This window comes from Stegostoma tigrinum, unplaced genomic scaffold (assembly GCF_030684315.1).
Source record: "Stegostoma tigrinum isolate sSteTig4 unplaced genomic scaffold, sSteTig4.hap1 scaffold_351, whole genome shotgun sequence".
In the NCBI taxonomy this organism is placed as follows: Eukaryota; Metazoa; Chordata; class Chondrichthyes; order Orectolobiformes; family Stegostomatidae; genus Stegostoma; species Stegostoma tigrinum.
In genome coordinates, this window is record NW_026728279.1 from 47501 (window position 1) to 66698 (window position 19198).

Genomic DNA, 19198 nt, shown 5'->3' on the forward strand with positions numbered 1-19198 from the left:
TCTGACAGCGCCCGTTCCCTCGGCACTGACCCTCCGACAGCGCCCGCTCCCTCGGCGCTCACCCTCCGACAGCGCCCGCTCCCTCGGCACTGACCCTCCGACAGCGCCCGCTCCCTCAGCACTGACCCTCCGACAGCGCCCGCTCCCTCAGCACTGACCCTCCGACAGCGCCCGCTCCCTCAGCCCTGTCCCTCCGACAGCGCCCGCTCCCTCAGCGCTCACCCTCCGACAGCGCCCGCTCCCTCGGCACTGACCCTCCGACAGCGCCCGCTCCCTCGGCGCTCACCCTCCGACAGCGCCCGCGCCCTCGGCGCTCACCCTCCGACAGCGCCCGCTCCCTCGGCGCTCACCCTCCGACAGCGCCCGCTCCCTCGGCGCTGACCCTCCGACAGCGCCCACTCCCTCGGCGCTGACCCTCCGTCGGCGCTCACCCTCCGACAGCGCCCGCTCCCTCGGCGCTCACCCTCCGACAGCGCCTGCGCCCTCGGCGCTGACCCTCCGACAGCGCCCGCGCCCTCGGCGCTGACCCTCCGACAGCGCCCGCGCCCTCGGCGCTCACCCTCCGACAGCGCCCGCTCCCTCGGCGCTGACCCTCCGACAGCGCCCCGCCCTCGGCGCTCACCCTCCAACAGCGCCCGCTCCCACAGCCCTGACCCTCCGACAGCGCCCGCGCCCTTGGCGCTCACCCTCCGACAGCGCCCGCGCCCTCGGCGCTGACCCTCCGACAGCGCCCGATCCGTCAGCCCTGTCCCTCCGACAGCGCCCACTCCCTCAGCGCTCAACCTCCGACAGCGCCCGCTCCCTCGGCGCTCACCCTCCGACAGCGCCCGCTCCCTCGGCACTGACCCTCCGACAGCGCGCGCTCACCCTCCGACAGCGCCCGCTCCATCGGCACTGACCCTCCGACAGCGCCCGCTCCCTCGGCGCTCACCCTCCGACAGCGCCCGCTCCCTCGGCACTGACCCTCCGACAGCGCGCGCTCACCCTCCGACAGCGCCCGCTCCATCGGCACTGACCCTCCGACAGCGCCCGCTCCCTCGGCGCTCACCCTCCGACAGCGCCCGCTCCATCGTCACTGACCCTCCGACAGCGCCCGCTCCCTCGGCGCTCACCCTCCGACAGCGCCCGCGCCCTCGGCGCTGACCCTCCGACAGCGCCCGCTCCCTCGGCGCTGACCCTCCGACAGCGCCCGCTCCCTCGGCGCTCACCCTCTGACAGCGCCCGCTCCCTCGGCGCTCACCCTCCGACAGCGCCCGCTCCCTCGGCGCTCACCCTCCGACAGCGCCCGCTCCCTCGGCGCTGACCCTCCGACAGCGCCCACTCCCTCGGCGCTGACCCTCCGTCGGCGCTCACCCTCCGACAGCGCCCGCGCCCTCGGCGGTGACCCTCCAACAGCGCCCGCTCCCTCAGCACTGACCCTCCGACAGCGCCCGATCCGTCAGCCCTGTCCCTCCGACAGCGCCCACTCCCTCAGCGCTCAACCTCCGACAGCGCCCGCGCCCTCGGCGCTGACCCTCCGACAGCGCCCGCGCCCTCGGCGCTGACCCTCCGACAGCGCCCGCACCCTCGGCGCTCGCCCTCCGACAGCGCCCGCGCCCTCGGCGCTGACCCTCAGACAGCGCCCGCGCCCTCGGCGCTCACCCTCCGACAGCGCCCGCTCCCTCAGCACCGACTCTCCGACAGCGCCCGTTCCCTCAGCACTGACCCTCCGACAGCGCCCGCTCCCTCAGCACCGACCCTCCGACTGCGCCCGCTCCCACAGCCCTGTCCCTCCGACAGCGTCCACTCCCTCAGCGCTGACCCTCCGATAGCGCCCGCTCCCTCAGCGCTGACCCTCCGACAGCGCCCGCTCCCTCAGCACTGACCCTCCGACAGCGCCCGCTCCCTCAGCCCTGACCCTCCGACAGCGCCCACTCCCTCAGCGCTGACCCTCCGACAGCGCCCGCTCCCTCAGCACTGACCCTCCGACAGCGCCCGCTCCCTCAGCACTGACCCTCCGACAGCGCCCGCTCCCTCAGCACTGACCCTCCGACAGCGCCCGCTCCCTCAGCCCTGAGCCTCCGACAGCGCCCGCTCCCTCAGCCCTGAGCTTCCGACAGCGCCCACTCCCTCAGCACCGACGCTCAGTGCCTGCTCCCAGTTTCCTCTCACTATTGGAATCATGTCCTCACCAGCTTCCTTCGTGGTGCCCCTTTGCGTTGGACTAGCCACTTGGTGGATGCCTGGGGGGACCGAGGGAGACACTCCAGGAGTGTGCTACTTCCCTCCACGCCAAACTGCACTGAATCCAAGACCATCCTGCTGACTGGCAACATACATCCGGAATCCCACTGTTAGCACAGATTGTCCCAGCAAACCCACAGCACCATCCCCCGTTCCTCAGTCCATCCCGCACTCGGAGCGCGGTTCCCGTCTCCCCGTCCCTCGGTCAGTCCCACACTCGGAGCGCAATTCCCGCCTCCCCGTCCATCGGTCAGTCCCGTGCTCGGAGCGCTGTTCCCGTCTCCCCGTCCCTCGGTCAGTCACGCACTTGGAGTGCGGTTTCTGTCTCCCCATCTCTCAGACCCACACTCGGAGCGCGGTTCCCGTCTCCCCGTCCCTCAGACCCACGGTTCCCATCTCCCCGTCCCTCGCTCAGGCCCGCACTCAGACTTCCTGTGATCTCTCTCTCGCTCCCTCCACCTTCCTTCTGTATGCCGCCTGTACCTTTTCTGTCGATTCCCCGGCATTGCCTGATGGGATCACCGAATCGAACATCCTGTCTCCGGCTGCGTCTGTGCGAGAGAGAGTGTGAGAGAGAGAGATAGAGTTAGTGGGAGAGATGTGTGTGTGAGATGGAGAGTCTATGTGTGTGAGAGAGAGAGAGTGTGAGAGAGATAGTTAGTGGGAGAGATGTGTGTGAGATGGAGAGTCTGCGTGTGTGAGAGAGAGAGAGAGTTCGTGGGAGAGATGTGTGTGTGAGATGGAGAGTCTGTGTGTGAGAGAGAGAGAGTGTGACAGAGATAGAGACAGAGTTAGTGGGAGAGATGTGTGTGTGAGATGGACAGTCTGTGTCAGACAGAGAGAGAGAGAGAGAGACTGAGCGTGTGTGAAAGAGAGAGCGTGAAAGAAAGAGCGTGGCAGATGTGTGTGAGAGAGAGAATGTGTCTATAGAGAGTGTGGGAGAGTGTGTTAAAATGTGTCTGAGGGAGTGAGAGAGACTGAGCATGCACAAATGAGAGTGTGAGAGTGAGTGTGTTTGAGAGAGGGAGAGAGAGAATGTGGGAGAGAGAATGTGAGAGAGTCTACGTGAAAGAGAGTGAGACAGTGAGCATGGGATAGTGAGTGAAAGTGTATCTGAGAGAGTCAGTGTGAGAGAGTGTGTATGAGGGAGAGGGTGAGTGAGAGAGAAAGAGAGTCTGAGAGAGAGAGAGTGCATGACAGAGTGTATGAGAGAGAGGCGTGTGTGTGTGCGAGGCAGAAGGCGTGAAAGAGAGCGTGTGTGAGAGAGAGCAAGCATGTGAGAGAGAGAGAGCGTGAGAGAGAGAGAGAGAGAGCGTGAGAGAGAGAGAGAGCGTGAGAGAGAGTGAGAGTGTGAGAGAGAGAGCATGAGGGAGAGAGACCGTGAGGGAGAGAGAGCATGAGAGAGAGTGAGGGCGAGAGAGAGAGCGTGAGAGAGAGAGAGAGTGTGAGAGAGCGAGCATGTGAGAGAGCGAGCGTGTGAGAGTGCGAGCGTGTGAGAGAGAGAGCGTGAGAGAGAGAGAGCGTGAGAGAGAGAGAGCGTGTGTGAGAGAGAGAGAGTGTGTGAGAAAGAGAGCATGTGAGAGAGAGAGCATGAGAGAGAGAGCATGAGAGAGAGAGAGCGTGTGAGGGAGAGTGACAGTGTGTGCGAGAGATGAACAGTGTGCGAGAGAGGGACAGTGTATGCAAGAGAGTGACAGCGCATGCGAGTGACAGTGTGTGTGTGAGAGTGACAGTGCGTGCGAGAGAGTGACAGTGTGTGTGTGAGAGTGACAGTGCGTGTGAGAGAGTGACAGTGCGTGCGAGAGAGTGACAGTGCGTGCGAGAGAGTGACAGTGCGTGTGAGAGAGTGACAGTGCGTGCGAGAGAGTGACAGTGCGTGCGAGAGAGTGACAGTGCGTGCGAGAGAGTGACAGTGTGCGGGAGAGAGTGACAGTGTGCGGGAGAGAGTGACAGTGCGTGCAAGAGAGTGACAGTGCGTGCAAGAGAGTGACAGTGCGCGCGGGAGAGTGACAGTGCGCGGGAGAGTGACAGTGCGCGAGAGAGTGACAGTGTGTGCAAGAGAGTGACAGGGCGCGAGAGAGTGACAGTGCGCGGGAGAGAGTGACAGTGCGCGGGAGAGAGTGACAGTGTGTGCAAGAGAGTGACAGGGCACGAGAGGGTGACAGTGCACGGGAGAGTGACAGTGCACGGGAGAGAGTGACAGTGTGCGCAAGAGTGACAGTGTGTGCAAGAGAGTGACAGTGCGCGGGAGAGTGACAGTGCGCAGGAGAGTGACAGTGCGCAGGAGAGTGACAGTGCACGGGAGAGAGTGACAGTGTGCGCAAGAGTGACAGTGTGTGCAAGAGAGTGACAGTGCGCGGGAGAGTGACAGTGCGCAGGAGAGTGACAGTGCGCAGGAGAGTGACAGTGCACGGGAGAGAGTGACAGTGTGCGCAAGAGTGACAGTGTGTGCAAGAGAGTGACAGTGCGCGGGAGAGTGACAGTGCGCAGGAGAGTGACAGTGCGCGAGAGAGAGTGACAGTGCGCGAGAGAGTGACAGTGCACGAGAGAGAGTGACAGTGCGCGAGAGAGAGTGACAGTAACTTGCTGAGATGCCAGCATTAATGACTGTGCCAGTCCCCACACCCACACTCCTGTACCCACACCCTTGTGCCCAGTGAGTGAGTGGGGGTGTGGAGGGGGTGTTACTCACCGTTTGGACGTGGGGGAATAGCGAGAACAGGAGTGACCGTCCCAAGCACAATACGGGTCCCGTGCCAGACAGCAATCAGCACACCCAATCCCATAGGCCAGGCAGCGATGTAATGATAGCTGTGTCACTCCGGCCGCAGACGACACATATAATTGTTGCTGCAAAATTACCGTCCTCATCAGCATCGGGCATCGAACCGGGCCTCAGACCCTCCCCAAACGCAGCGCTCGCCACTCTCCGCCTCTCGGTGCCCCCCCGACCAACTCCCCCCTCTCTCTCTCTCTCTCAGGGAGATATCTGTACACTGACTGGTGTCTCTCAGTCCCCCCTCTCTCTCTCTCAGGGAGATATCTGTACACTGACTGGTGTCTCTCAGTGCCCCCCTCTCTCTCTCAGGGAGATATCTGTACACTGACTGGTGTCTCTCAGTCCCCTCTCTCTCTCTCTCAGGGAGATATCTGTACACTGACTGGTGTCTCTCAGTCCCCCCCCCTCTCTCTCTCAGGGAGATATCTGTACACTGACTGGTGTCTCTCAGTCCCCTCTCTCTCTCTCAGGGAGATATCTGTACACTGACTGGTGTCTCTCAGTCCCCTCTCTCTCTCTCTCAGGGAGATATCTGTACACTGACTGGTGTCTCTCAGTCTCCCCCCTCTCTCTCAGGGAGATATCTGTACACTGACTGGTGTCTCTCAGTCCCCCCTCTCTCTCTCTCAGGGAGATATCTGTACACTGACTGGTGTCTCTCAGTGCCCCCCTCTCTCTCTCAGGGAGATATCTCTACACTGACTGGTGTCTCTCAGTCTCCCCCCTCTCTCTCAGGGAGATATCTGTACACTGACTGGTGTCTCTCAGTCCCCGCTCTCTCTCTCAGGGAGATATCTGTACACTGACTGGTGTCTCTCAGTCCCCCCTCTCTCTCTCAGGGAGATATCTGTACACTGACTGGTGTCTCTCAGTCCCCTCTCTCTCTCTCAGGGAGATATCTGTACACTGACTGGTGTCTCTCAGTCCCCTCTCTCTCTCTCAGGGAGTTATCTGTACACTGACTGGTGTCTCTCAGTCCCCCCTCTCTCTCTCAGGGAGATATCTGTACACTGACTGGTGTCTCTCAGTCCCCCCTCTCTCTCTCAGGGAGATATCTGTACACTGACTGGTGTCTCTCAGTCCCCTCTCTCTCTCTCAGGGAGATATCTGTACACTGACTGGTGTCTCTCAGTCCCCTCTCTCTCTCTCAGGGAGTTATCTGTACACTGACTGGTGTCTCTCAGTCCCCCCTCTCTCTCTCAGGGAGATATGTGTACACTGACTGGTGTCTCTCAGTCCCCTCTCTCTCTCTCTCAGGGAGATATCTGTACACTGACTGGTGTCTCTCAGTCCCCCCTCTCTCTCTCAGGGAGATATCTGTACACTGACTGGTGTCTCTCAGTCCCCTCTCTCTCTCTCAGGGAGATATCTGTACACTGACTGGTGTCTCTCAGTCCCCTCTCTCTCTCTCAGGGAGTTATCTGTACACTGACTGGTGTCTCTCAGTCCCCCCTCTCTCTCTCTCAGGGAGATATCTGTACACTGACTGGTGTCTCTCAGTCCCCCCCTCTCTCTCTCAGGGAGATATCGGTACACTGACTGGTGTCTCTCAGTCCCCCCCCCTCTCTCTCTCAGGGAGATATCTCTACACTGACTGGTGTCTCTCAGTCCCCCCCCACCATTTCTCTCTCTCAGGGAGATATCTGTACACTGACTGGTGTCTCTCAGTCCCCTCTCTCTCTCAGGGAGATATCTGTACACTGACTGGTGTCTCTCAGTCCCTCTCTCTCTCTCTCTCTCTCTCTCTCAGAGAGATATCTGTACACTGACTGGTGTCTCTCAGTCCCCCCCCCCTCTCTCTCTCTCAGGGAGATATCTGTACACTGACTGGTGTCTCTCAGTCCCCTCTCTCTCTCTCAGGGAGATATCTGTACACTGACTGGTGTCTCTCAGTCCCCTCTCTCTCTCTCAGGGAGTTATCTGTACACTGACTGGTGTCTCTCAGTCCCCCCCTCTCTCTCTCAGGGAGATATCTGTACACTGACTGGTGTCTCTCAGTCCCCCCTCTCTCTCTCAGGGAGATATCTGTACACTGACTGGTGTCTCTCAGTCCCCCCCCCCTCTCTCTCTCTCAGGGAGATATCTGTACACTGACTGGTGTCTCTCAGTCCCCTCTCTCGCTCTCTCAGGGAGATATCTGTACACTGACTGGTGTCTCTCAGTCCCCTCTCTCTCTCTCTCTCAGGGAGATATCTGTACACTGACTGGTGTCTCTCAGTCCCCTTTCTCTCTCAGGGAGATATCTGTACACTGACTGGTGTCTCTCAGTCCCCCCCCTCTCTCTCAGGGAGATATCTGTACACTGACTGGTGACTCTCAGTCCCCCCTCTCTCTCTCAGGGAGATATCTGTACACTGACTGGTGTCTCTCAGTCCCCCCTCTCTCTCTCAGGGAGATATCTGTACACTGACTGGTGTCACTCAGTCCCACCTCTCTCTCTCAGGGAGATATCTGGACACTGACTGGTGTCTCTCAGTAGCCCCCCTCTCTCTCAGGGAGATATCTGTACACTGACTGGTGTCTCTCAGTCCCCCCTCTCTCTCTCAGGGAGATATCTGTACACTGACTGGTGTCTCTCAGTCCCCCCTCTCTCTCTCAGGGAGATATCTGGACACTGACTGGTGTCTCTCAGTAGCCCCCCTCTCTCTCAGGGAGATATCTGTACACTGACTGGTGTCTCTCAGTCCCCCCTCTCTCTCTCAGGGAGATATCTGTACACTGACTGGTGTCACTCAGTCCCAACTCTCTCTCTCTCAGGGAGATATCTGTACACTGACTGGTGTCTCTCAGTCCCCCCCTCTCTCTCTCTCTCTCAGGGAGATATCTGTACACTGACTGGTGTCTCTCAGTCCCCCCTCTCTCTCTCAGGGAGATATCTGTACACTGACTGGTGTCTCTCAGCACCCCCTCTCTCTCAGGGAGATATCTGTACACTGACTGGTGTCTCTCAGTCCCCTCTCTCTCTCTCAGGGAGATATCTGTACACTGACTGGTGTCTCTCAGTCCCCCCTCTCAGGGAGATATCTGTACACTGACTGGTGTCTCTCAGTCCCCTCTCTCTCTCTCAGGGAGATATCTGTACACTGACTGGTGTCTCTCAGTCCCCTCTCTCTCTCTCAGGAGATATCTGTACACTGACTGGTCTCTCTCAGTCCCCCCCGTCTCTCTCTCAGGGAGATAACTGTTACACTGACTGGTCTCGCTCAGTCCCCCACCGTCTCTCTCTCAGGGAGATATCTGTACACTGACTGGTGTCTCTCAGTGCCCCCCCTCTCTCTCAGGAGATATCTGGACACTGACTGGTCTCTCTCAGTCCCCCCCGTCTCTCTCTCAGGGAGATAACTGTACACTGACTGGTCTCGCTCAGTCCCCACCCCCGTCTCTCTCTCAGGGAGATATCTGTACACTGACTGGTGTCTCTCAGTAGCCCCCCTCTCTCTCAGGGAGATATCTGTACACTGACTCGTGTCTCTCAGTCCCCTCTCTCTCTCTCTCTCAGGGAGATATCTGTACACTGACTGGTGTCTCTCAGTGCCCCCCTCTCTCTCTCTCAGGGAGATATCTGTACACTGACTGGTGTCTCTCAGTCCCCCCTTCTCTCTCTCTCAGGGAGATATCTGTACACTGACTGGTGTCTCTCAATCATCCTCTCTCTCTCTCAGGGAGATATCTGTACACTGACTGGTGTCTCTCAGTTCCCCCCTCTCTCTCTCAGGGAGATATCTGTACACTGACTGGTGTCTCTCAGCCCCCCCTCTCTCTCAGGGAGATATCTGTACACTGACTGGTGTCTCTCAGTCCCCTCTCTCTCTCTCAGGGAGATATTCTGTACACTGACTGGTGTCTCTCAGTCCCCCCTCTCTCTCTCAGGAGATATCTGTACACTGACTGGTGTCTCTCAGTCCCCTCTCTCTCTCAGGGAGATATCTGTACACTGACTGGTGTCTCTCAGTCCCTCTCTCTCTCTCAGGGAGATATCTGGACACTGACTGGTGTCTCTCAGTCCCCCTCTCTCTCTCTCAGGGAGATATCTGTACACTGACTGGTCTCTCTCAGTACCCCCCGTCTCTCTCTCAGGGAGATATCTGTAAACTGACTGGTGTCTCTCAGTCCCTCTCTCTCTCTCAGGGAGATATCTGTACACTGACTGGTGTCTCTCAGTCCCCAACCTCTCTCTCTCAGGGAGATATCTGTACACTGACTGGTGTCTCTCAGTCCCCCCTCTCTCTCTCTCAGGGAGATATCTGTACACTGACTCGTGTCTCTCAGTCCCCTCTCTCTCTCTCTCAGGGAGATATCTGTACACGGACTGGTGTCTCTCAGTCCCCGCTCTCTCAGGGAGATATCTGTACACTGACTGGTGTCTCTCAATCATCTCTCTCTCTCTCAGGGAGATATCTGGGACACTGACTGGTGTCTCTCAGTCCCCTCTCTCTCTCTCTCTCTCTCAGGGAGATATCTGTACACTGACTGGTGTCTCTCAGTCCCCCCCCCTCTCTCTCTCTCAGGGAGATATCTGGATACTGACTGGTGTCTCTCAGTCCCCCTCTCTCTCTCAGGGAGATATCTGTACACTGACTGGTGTCTCTCAGTCCCCCCGCTCTCTCTCTCAGGGAGATATCTGGACACTGACTGGTGTCTCTCAGTCCCCCTCTCTATCTCAGGGAGATATCTGTACACTGACTGGTGTCTCTCAGTCCCCCTCTCTCTCTCTCAGGGAGATATCTGTACACTGGCTGGTGTCTCTCAGTCCTCCACCTCTCTCAGGGAGATATCTGTACACTGACTGGTGTCTCTCAGTCCCCCCCTCTCTCTCTCAGGGAGATATCTGTACACTGACTGGTGTCTCTCAGTCCTCCCCTCTCTCTCTCTCAGGCAGATATCTGTACACTGACTGGTGTCTCTCAGTCCCCCTCTCAGGGAGATATCTGTACACTGACTCGTGTCTCTCAGTCCCCTCTCTCTCTCTCTCAGGGAGATATCTGGACACTGACTGGTGTCTCTCAGTCCCCCCCTCTCTCTCAGAGAGATATCTGTACACTGACTGGTGTCTCTCACAGTCCCCCTCTCAGGAAGATATCTGTACACTGACTCGTGTCTCTCAGTGCCCCCCTCTCTCTCTCTCAGGGAGATATCTGTACACTGACTGGTGTCTCTCAGTCCCCCCCTTCTCTCTCAGGGAGATATCTGTACACTGACTGGTGTCTCTCAGTCCCCCCCTCCTCTCTCAGGGAGATATCTGTACACTGACTGGTGTCTCTCAGTCCCCCCTCTCTCTCTCTCAGGGAGATATCTGTACACTGACTGGTGTCTCTCAGTCCCCCCTTCTCTCTCTCTCAGGGAGATATCTGTACACTGACTGGTGCCTCTCAGTCCCCCCGCTCTCTCTCTCAGGGAGATATCTCTACACTGACTGGTGTCTCTCAGTCCCCCCTCTCTCTCTCAGGGAGTTATCTGTACACTGACTGGTGTCTCTCAGTCCCCCCCTCTCTCTCTCAGGGAGATATCTGTACACTGACTCGTGTCTCTCAGTCCCCTCTCTCTCTCTCTCAGGAGATATCTGCACACTGACTGGTGTCTCTCAGTCCCCCCCCCTCTCTCTCTCTCAGGGAGATATCTGTACACTGACTGGTGTCTCTCAGTTCCCCGCCGCTCTCTCTCTCAGGGAGATATCTGGACACTGACTGGTGTCTCTCAGTCCCCCCTCTCTCTCTCAGGGAGATATCTGTACACTGGCTGGTGTCTCTCAGTCCTCCCTCTCTCTCAGGGAGATATCTGTACACTGACTGGTGTCTCTCAGTCCCCCCCTCTCTCTCTCAGGGAGATATCTGTACACTGACTCGTGTCTCCCAGTCCCCCTCTCTCTCTCAGGGAGATATCTGTACACTGACTGGTGTCTCTCAGTCCCCCCACCTCTCTCTCTCTCAGGGAGATATCTGGACACTGACTGGTGTCTCTCTGTCCCCTCTCTCTCTCTCAGGGAGATATCTGTACACTGACTGGTGTCTCTCAGTCCCCTCTCTCTCTCTCATGGAGATATCTGTACAATGACTGGTGTCTCTCAGTCCCCCCCTCTCTCTCTCAGGGAGATATCTGTACACTGACTGGTGTCTCCCAGTCCCCCTCTCTCTCTCTCAGGGAGATATCTGTACACTGACTGGTGTCTCTCAGTGCCCCCCTCTCTCTCTCTCAGGAGATATCTGTACACTGACTGGTGTCTCTCAGTCCCCCCTTCTCTCTCTCTCAGGGAGATATCTGTACACTGACTGGTGTCTCTCAGTCCCCCCTGCTCTCTCTCTCAGGGAGATATCTGTACACTGACTGGTGCCTCTCAGTCCCCCCGCTCTCTCTCTCAGGGAGATATCTGTACACTGACTTGGTGTCTCTCAGTCCCCCCTCTCTCTCAGGGAGATATCTGTACACTGACTGGTGTCCCTCAGTCCCCCCCTCTCTCTCTCTCAGGGAGATATCTGTACACTGACTGGTGTCTCTCAGTCCCCTCTCTCTCAGGAGATATCTGTACACTGACTGGTGTCTCTCAGTCCCCCCTCTCTCTCTCTCAGGAGATATCTGTACACTGGCTGGTGTCTCTCAGTCCTCCCTCTCTCTCAGGGAGATGTCTGTACACTGACTGGTGTCTCTCAGTACCCCCCCTCTCTCAGGGAGATATCTGTACACTGACTGGTGTCTCTCACTCCTCCCTCTCTCTCTCTCTCAGGGAGATATCTGTACACTGACTGGTGTCTCTCAGTGCCCCCCCTCTCTCTCAGGGAGATATCTGTACACTGACTGGTGTCTCTCAGTCCCCCCTCTCTCTCTCAGGGAGATATCTGTACACTGACTGGTGTCTCTCAGTCCCCCTCTCTCTCTCTCAGGGAGATATCTGGACACTGACTGGTGTCTCTCAGTCCCCCCCTCTCTCTCAGGGAGATATCTGTACACTGACTGGTGTCTCTCAGTCCCCCCTCTCAGGGAGATATCTGTGCACTGACTCGTGTCTCTCAGTCCCCTCTCTCTCTCTCTCTCAGGGAGATATCTGGACACTGACTGGTGTCTCTCAGTCCCCGCTCTCTCAGGGAGATATCTGTACACTGACTGGTGTCTCTCTGTCCCCTCTCTCTCTCTCTCTCTCTCTCTCTCTCTCTCAGGGAGATTTCTGTACACTGACCGGTGTCTCTCAGTCCCCCCTTCTCTCTCTCTCAGGGAGATATCTGTACACTGACTGGTGTCTCTCAGTCCCCCCTGCTCTCTCTCTCAGGGAGATATCTGTACACTGACTGGTGTCTCTCAGTCCCCTCTCTCTCTCAGGGAGATATCTGTACACTGACTGGTGTCTCTCAGTCCCCCCTCTCTCTCTCAGGGAGATATCTGGACACTGACTGGTGTCTCTCAGTCCCCCCCTCTCTCTCTCTCTCAGGGAGATATCTGTACACTGACTGGTGTCTCTCAGTCCCCTCTCTCTCTCAGGGAGATATCTGTACACTGACTGGTGTCTCTCAGTCCCCCCTCTCTCTCTCAGGGAGGTATCTGTACACTGACTGGTGTCTCTCAGTACCCCCCTCTCTCTCTCAGGGAGATATCTGTGCACTGACTGGTGTCTCCCAGTCCCCCCTCTCTCTGTCAGGGAGATATCTGTCCACTGACTGGTGTCTCTCAGTCCCCAACCTCTCTCTCTCAGGGAGATATCTGTACACTGACTGGTGTCTCTCAGTCCCCCCGTCTCTCTCTCTCAGGGAGATATCTGGACACTGACTGGTGTCTCTCTGTCGTTAGGTTTTGTGGTTTAAGGTTTTAGACCTTACCCGTTTTGACGAGATTTTCATTGATCTGACCGGTGATGGATACTGAAAATGTTTGAAAATAACACGTCAACAATCTCTTTCACAGAACTTTGTACAACTAGTGTGCATCACCCCTGCACCTCTCTCAAAATTCTGGCTTCAGTTCAGAAGCTGACCTGGGACCCCAGCCCGTATCGACACAGTGGCTACAAGGAGCAGGTCAGAGGCTGGAATCCCGCAGCGAGTAACTCCCATCCTGACTCTCCCCCCGCCACCCCCACCAAACCCTGTCCCACCATCAACAAGGCACAAGGCAGGAGGGTGAGGGGGACACTCTCCACCTGCCCTGGGCGGGGGCAGCTCCGACAACACTTGAGAAGCTCGACACTGTCCAGGACAAAGCAACCCCCCCCACTCCCTGACTCGATCCAGATGCCAACCCACGACCCCCCTCCCCGACCTTCAACGCTCCCTTCCTCCACCGCCCATGCACAGCGGTAGCTGGGCTCTTAGGAATGCTCGGCTGAGCTCCAACACTGACGCAGAGCCGCAGCAGTGTGTACTGTCTCCAAGTCGCACTGCAGCGACTCACTGATGCTCCCCCCCCACCCCACCTCGATACTTCCTAACCCTGCACCTCTACCATCCAACCCCCCCCCCCCTCCCCGCCTTCGGAAAGGACAAGGGGATGCAGACACGGGGTGGTCGGGGGGGGAATCACCAGCCCCTGCAAGTAGTCCTCTGTGCCCCCTCCCCCACCACCCACATCCCAACTGGGAACTGTATGGGCCATTCCTTTAGTGTCACCAAGGTCAGGATCCTGGGACTCCCCCCCGCCCACCTCCTCATGGGGCACTGTGCAGGGTCTCCCTATACTAAAGGATGGGGGTGGGTGCAGCAGGTCACCCCCTCCTTCTTGAGGGGGTAATTAGGGACAGAAATCAATTTTTGCGCCTGCAAAGGCACTCTCTCCCACGCACCCCCCTTCAACGACTGTAAAGGTGTAACTGCGCCCCCCGCCCCACCATGCACACCCCCCCCCCCCCCCCCATCCCCCCAACCCAGGCCGGAACTATTTGCTCCCTCACCCGAAAGACCTGGACCTCCTCTAGGATCAACTCCTCAACCTCTGTGTCACCTCTGGGCAGGATCATCACTTTCTGTATGGTTCCGTGGTCTGTCAAGAGAGGGCGGGAGACAGGAAGGTGTGGGGGGGGGGGCGCGAGAGGGAAGGGGAAGGGGAAGTACAGAGAGAGTGGGGGGGGGGAATGGAGACGGGGGGACGAGTAGGGAAGAGAGGGAGGGCGTGGAAAGAGATGGGTGAGAGGGGAGCAAGATAGAGAGAGAGAGAGAGATAGAGAAAGGGGGGAAGCGGGGGACGGAGGAGTGAGTGTTGGTGGAGAGGGAAAGGGGGGAGAGGGAGAGAGAGAGAGAGAGAGACGTTGGGGGAGGGAGACGGTGGGGGAGGGAGACGGTGGGGAGGAGACGGTGGGGAGGGAGACGGTGGGGAGGGAGACAGTGAGGGGAGGGAGACGGGGGGGAGGGAGACGGGGGGGGAGGGAGACGGGGGGAGGGAGACGGGGGGGAGGGAGACGGGGGGGAGGGAGACGGGGGGAGGGAGACGGGGGGGTGGAGGGAGATGTGGGGGAGGGAGACGTGGGGGAGGGAGACGGTGGGAGGGAGACGGTGGGAGGGAGACGGGGGGGAGGGAGACGGGGAGGGGGAGTGGTAGGAAAGGGGGTAGGGGGAGGAGAGGTGTGGGGAGGAGAGGGGTGGAGATGGGGAGGCGGATGGAGGAGAGGGGCGCGGGAGGAGAGGGCGCAGGAGGAGGGGTGGGGAGGGGAGGAGAGGGGTGGAGATGGGGAGGCGGATGGGAGGAGAGGGCGCAGGAGGAGGGGTGGGGAGGGGAGGAGAGGGGTGGAGATGGGGAGGCGGAGGGGAGGAGAGGAGGGCAGGAGGAGGGGAGGGGAGGGGTGGAGAGGGGTGGAGATGGGGAGGCGGAGGGGAGGAGAGGAGGGCAGGAGGAGGGGGAGGGGAGGGGTGGCAAGGAGAGGAGTGGAGATGGGGAGGCGGAGGGGAGGAGAGGGCAGGGAGCGGGGTGGCGGATGGGGAGGGGTCGAGAGAGAAGCGTGTGAGTAATGTGACAGTAGAAATTTCACCAAGAGCCTGAAACAGCATCAACACATCCCGGGGAATTTCAGCATAATATCCCCATCACTGGTCACCCAGCCCAGCCCCGGGTGTGAGTGTGAGAGAGTGTGTGTGTGTGTGTGTGTGTGTGTGTGTGTGTGTGTGTGTGTGTGTGTGTGTGTGTGTGTGTTTGCGAGTGTGTGAGAGTGAGCGTGTGGGAGTGAGTGTGAGTGTGAGTGAGTGTGAGAATGTGGTGAGAGTGTGAGAGAGTGAGCGTGTGGAGTGAGTGTGAGTGAGTGTGTGTGTGTGAGTGTGTGTGTGAGAGTGTGGGAGTGTGGGAGTGTGGGAGTGAGTGTGAGTGTGAGTGTGTGAGTGAGTGTGAGTGTGAGTGTGTGAGTGTGAGAGTGTGAGAGTGTGTGAGAGTGTGTGTGAGGGAGTGTGAGTGAGTGTGTGTGTGTGTGTGTGTGAGAGTGTGTGGGAGTGAGTGTGAATGAGTGTGTGTGTGTGTGTGTGAGAGAGAGTGTGAGAGTGTGTGGGAGTGAGTGTGAGTGAGTGAGTGTGAGTGTGTGTGAGAGAGAGTGTGAGAGTGTGTGGGAGTGAGTGTGAGTGAGTGAGTGAGTGTGAGTGAGTGTGTGTGTGTGAGTGTGAGTGAGTGTGAGTGTGAGAGTGTGAGTGAGTGTGAGTGTGTGAGTGAGTGTGAGTGTGAGTGTGAGTGTGAGTGAGTGTGAGTGTGAGTGTGAGTGTGAGTGTGAGTGTGAGTGAGTGTGAGTGTGTGTGAGTGTGAGTGTGTGTGTGAGTGTGAGTGTGAGTGTGAGTGTGAGTGCGTGCTGCAATGTAATGAGCACCAGTGCCTGGGTCCACACTAAATCTCCTTGTGTTCCCTCCAGCCGTTCACGCAGACCCTTCACCCGGGGACCCCCCCACCAGTTACTAGCCCATCAATGGACCCACTCCCCTGCCATCATTCTCCCTCCGTCTCCCTCCCTCCACCCGGCCCTGGAAATGGGCTACAGGGACACACACGGGCCCCACCACAAGGGGGGGGGAAAGCGATAGAGGGGGGTGAAGTAACACTGAAACGGACCCTTCGGCCATCGCATCTGTGCCAACCCAGAAATCCTAAATTAACCCAGTTCCATCTGCCAACGTTTGGCCCCTGTCCCTCCAAACCCTTCCCATCCATCTACCCATCCAGATGCTTTCAAATGTTACCAGCCCCCCCCCACCCACTTCCTCGTCCCACACACGCACCACCCTCTGCGTGAAAACGCTGCCCCTCAGGTCCCTTTCCCCCTCCCACCTTAAACCCACGCCCCTCTAGTTTCGGACCCCCCCTCCCCCCTATATATGCCCCTCCGGGTTTTATAAACCTCTGTAAGGTCACCCGCCCCCCCCCGACGTTCCCAGCCCCCAGCCTCTCCCTGTCCCCCTTTCCCAACATCCTTCCTGTAGCAGGGAGACCGGGATCGACGCGGTATTCCCAAAGCGGCCTCACCAATACACAGCCCTCCCGACTCCGACACTCAGCGCACCGACCGATAAAGGCCAGCGTCCCGATCCCCCCCACCCTCACCCCCACCCTCACCGCCCTGTCTACCTGCGGCTCCACTTCCGAGGGGCTATGTACCTGCCCCCCGCCTCCGAGACTACACTCCCAAACCCACCCCAGTTCCTATAACGGGGTGGGGGGGGTGACCAGAGCTGGGGCACAGCGCTCCAGAAGAGGCCCTCACCAACGTTCCCTGTACACCCTCAGCGTGATGTCCCCAGCTCCTACACTCAGAGGGTCCGAGCGATGAAGGCCAGCGCGCCGAGCGCTCCCTTCCCCACCCTGTCTACCTGTGACGCCAACTTAAAAGGGTTATGTCCCTGAGCCCCCACTAACCCTAACCCTAACCCTAACCCCCCCCAGGTCTCTCTGTCCTACAACACCCACCCCCCCGCCAGGTCTCTCTGTCTACAACACCCCCCCACAGGTCTCTCTGTTCTACAACACACCCCACCCCCGCCGGTCCTACTTTTCTCTGTATAAGTCCTGCCCCTTGTTTTTTTGACCGAAATGCGAATTGAACGCCGTCTGCCCCCTCCTCTGATTGCCCCCTGAAGTAACCTCCTACCCCCCCTTCCCTACTTTACGTGCCATCTGAGTTCACCTCCAAACCATTCGCCCAGTCAGTGCCCCCCCAGCACCTCTCCCTGAAAGCCTCCCGGTGCCACCTGCGGCGAGACTGTCAATTCTCCTCGGGGATTGACTGGGGACGGGAATGCTCACGCCGCCCACCCCCACCTGCTTCTCCAGCCCGGCCCGCGGTGGCCACCCCACCCAAAAAAAATCCCCTACCTGTCCCGAGGAACAGCACCCGGTACTGCCCGTCTGCGGCGTGCACCCGGTCCACAGCGATGGCGGTGAACTCGTGGGCCACGTGACTGCGAACGAGGAGGGGGGCCTTCTCCTCCGGGTAAACCGCATTGTACATTAGCGGGTGACTACGGGCAAACTGAACCAGCTCCTCTGGGTAGTCCCTGGTGGACGCCATCCCTGGGGTGAAGGTTCCGCCCGGGCACTGCAGGACAGAAAGATCCCGCGGGTGAAGGCTAAGCCATTCCCGTCCCCACAAGCCGCCTCCCTGCCCACCAATGTGCCCCCCCACCAATCCCACCCAACTCCCCGCTGTGCGACACCACGGCACGGTGCCCCCCCCACCCGACACAACCCGTTCGGGAGTTCCAGGAGTCGCAGGTGTTTGGTGGGGGGGGCAACTCACAGTACACACTGCTGCCCCTCGGGGTCGGTGTTGGAGCTCAGCCGAGCATTCCTAATGAGCTCGGCTGCCGCAGCAGGTGGGTGGTGGAGGGAGGGGGTGTTAAAGGTCGGGGTTAGAGGGTCCTTTGAGTGTGGTTTTGGAGGGGCAGCGGGCTCTACTTTGTTCTGGACAGTGTCAAGCTTCAGAGATAATGGGAACTGCAGATGCTGGAGAATCCAAGATAATAAATTGTGAGGCTGGATGAACACAGCAGGCCCAGCAGCATCTCTGGAGCACAAAAGCTGACGTTTCGGGCCTAGACCCTTCATCAGAGAGGGGGATGGGGAGAGGGAACTGGAATAAATAGGGAGAGAGGGGGAGGCAGATCGAAGATGGAGAGTAAAGAAGATAGGTAGAGAGGAGAGTATAGGTGGGGAGTTAGGGAGGGGATAGTCAGTCCGGGGAGGACGGACAGGTCAAGGAGGTGGGATGAGGTTAGTAGGTAGGAGATGGAGGTGCGGCTTGGTGTGGGAGGAAGGGATGGGTGAGAGGAAGAACCGGTTAGGGAGGCAGAGACAGGTTGGACTGGTTTTGGGATGCAGTGGGTGGAGGGGAAGAGCTGGGCTGGTTGTGTGGTGCAGTGGGGGGAGGGGACGAACTGGGCTGGTTTAGGGATGCAGTAGGGGAAGGGGAGATTTTGAAGCTGGTGAAGTCCACATTGATACCATTGGGCTGCAGGGTCCCCAGGCGGAATATGAGTTGCTGTTCCTGCAACCTTCGGGTGGCATCATTGTGGCACTGCAGGAGGCCCATGATGGACATGTCATCTAGAGAATGGGAGGGGGAGTGGAAATGGTTTGCGACTGGGAGGTGCAGTTGTTTGTTACGAACCGAGCGGAGGTGTTCTGCAAGCGGTCCCCAAGCCTCCGCTTGGTTTCCCCAATGTAGAGGAAGCCACACCGGGTACAGTGGATGCAGTATACCACATTGGCAGATGTGCAGGTGAACCTCTGCTTAATGTGGAATGTCATCTTGGGGCCTGGGATAGGGGTGAGGGAGGAGGTGTGGGACAGGTGTAGCATTTCCTGCGGTTGCAGGGGAAGGTGCCGGGTGTGGTGGGGTTGGAGGGCAGTGTGGAGCGAACAAGGGAGTCACGGAGAGAGTGGTCTCTCCGGAAAGCAGACAGGGGTGGGGATGGAAAAATGTCTTGGGTGGTGGGGTCGGATTGTAAATGGCGGAAGTGTCGGAGGATGATGCGTTGTATCCGGAGGTTGGTAGGGTGGTGTGTGAGAATGAGGGGATCCTCTTTGGGCGGTTGTGGCAGGGGCGGGGTGTGAGGATGTGTTGCGGGAAATGCAGGAGACGCAGTCAAGGGCGTTCTCGATCACTGTGGGGGGAAAGTTGCGGTCCCTTGAAGAACGTGGACATCTGGATGTGCGGGAGTGGAAAGCCTCATCGTGGGAGCAGATGCAGCAGAGGCGGAGGAATTGGGAATAGGGGATGGAATTTTTGCAGGAGGGTGGGTGGGAGGAGGTGTATTC

The 19198-nt window shown here is 58.6% G+C and overlaps 1 protein-coding gene across 1 annotated transcript in view; it reads right to left on the minus strand.

Annotated features, from left to right (window-relative positions):
- LOC132208291 (semaphorin-3F-like) overlaps positions 1-17471 on the minus strand; it is an 18128-nt gene extending 657 nt beyond the window's left edge. Inside the window, exons 1-6 of the mRNA XM_059643965.1 lie at positions 17255-17471; positions 13872-13960; positions 12805-12846; positions 4916-5073; positions 2707-2774; positions 2172-2305 (exon numbers count right to left, since the gene is read on the minus strand). Of these exons, the coding sequence (XP_059499948.1) occupies positions 2172-2305; positions 2707-2774; positions 4916-5073; positions 12805-12846; positions 13872-13960; positions 17255-17450 (687 nt within the window). The 5' untranslated portion in view covers positions 17451-17471. The remainder of the gene's footprint in view (positions 1-2171; positions 2306-2706; positions 2775-4915; positions 5074-12804; positions 12847-13871; positions 13961-17254) is intronic.
- Between the last annotated feature and the right edge of the window lie 1727 nt (positions 17472-19198).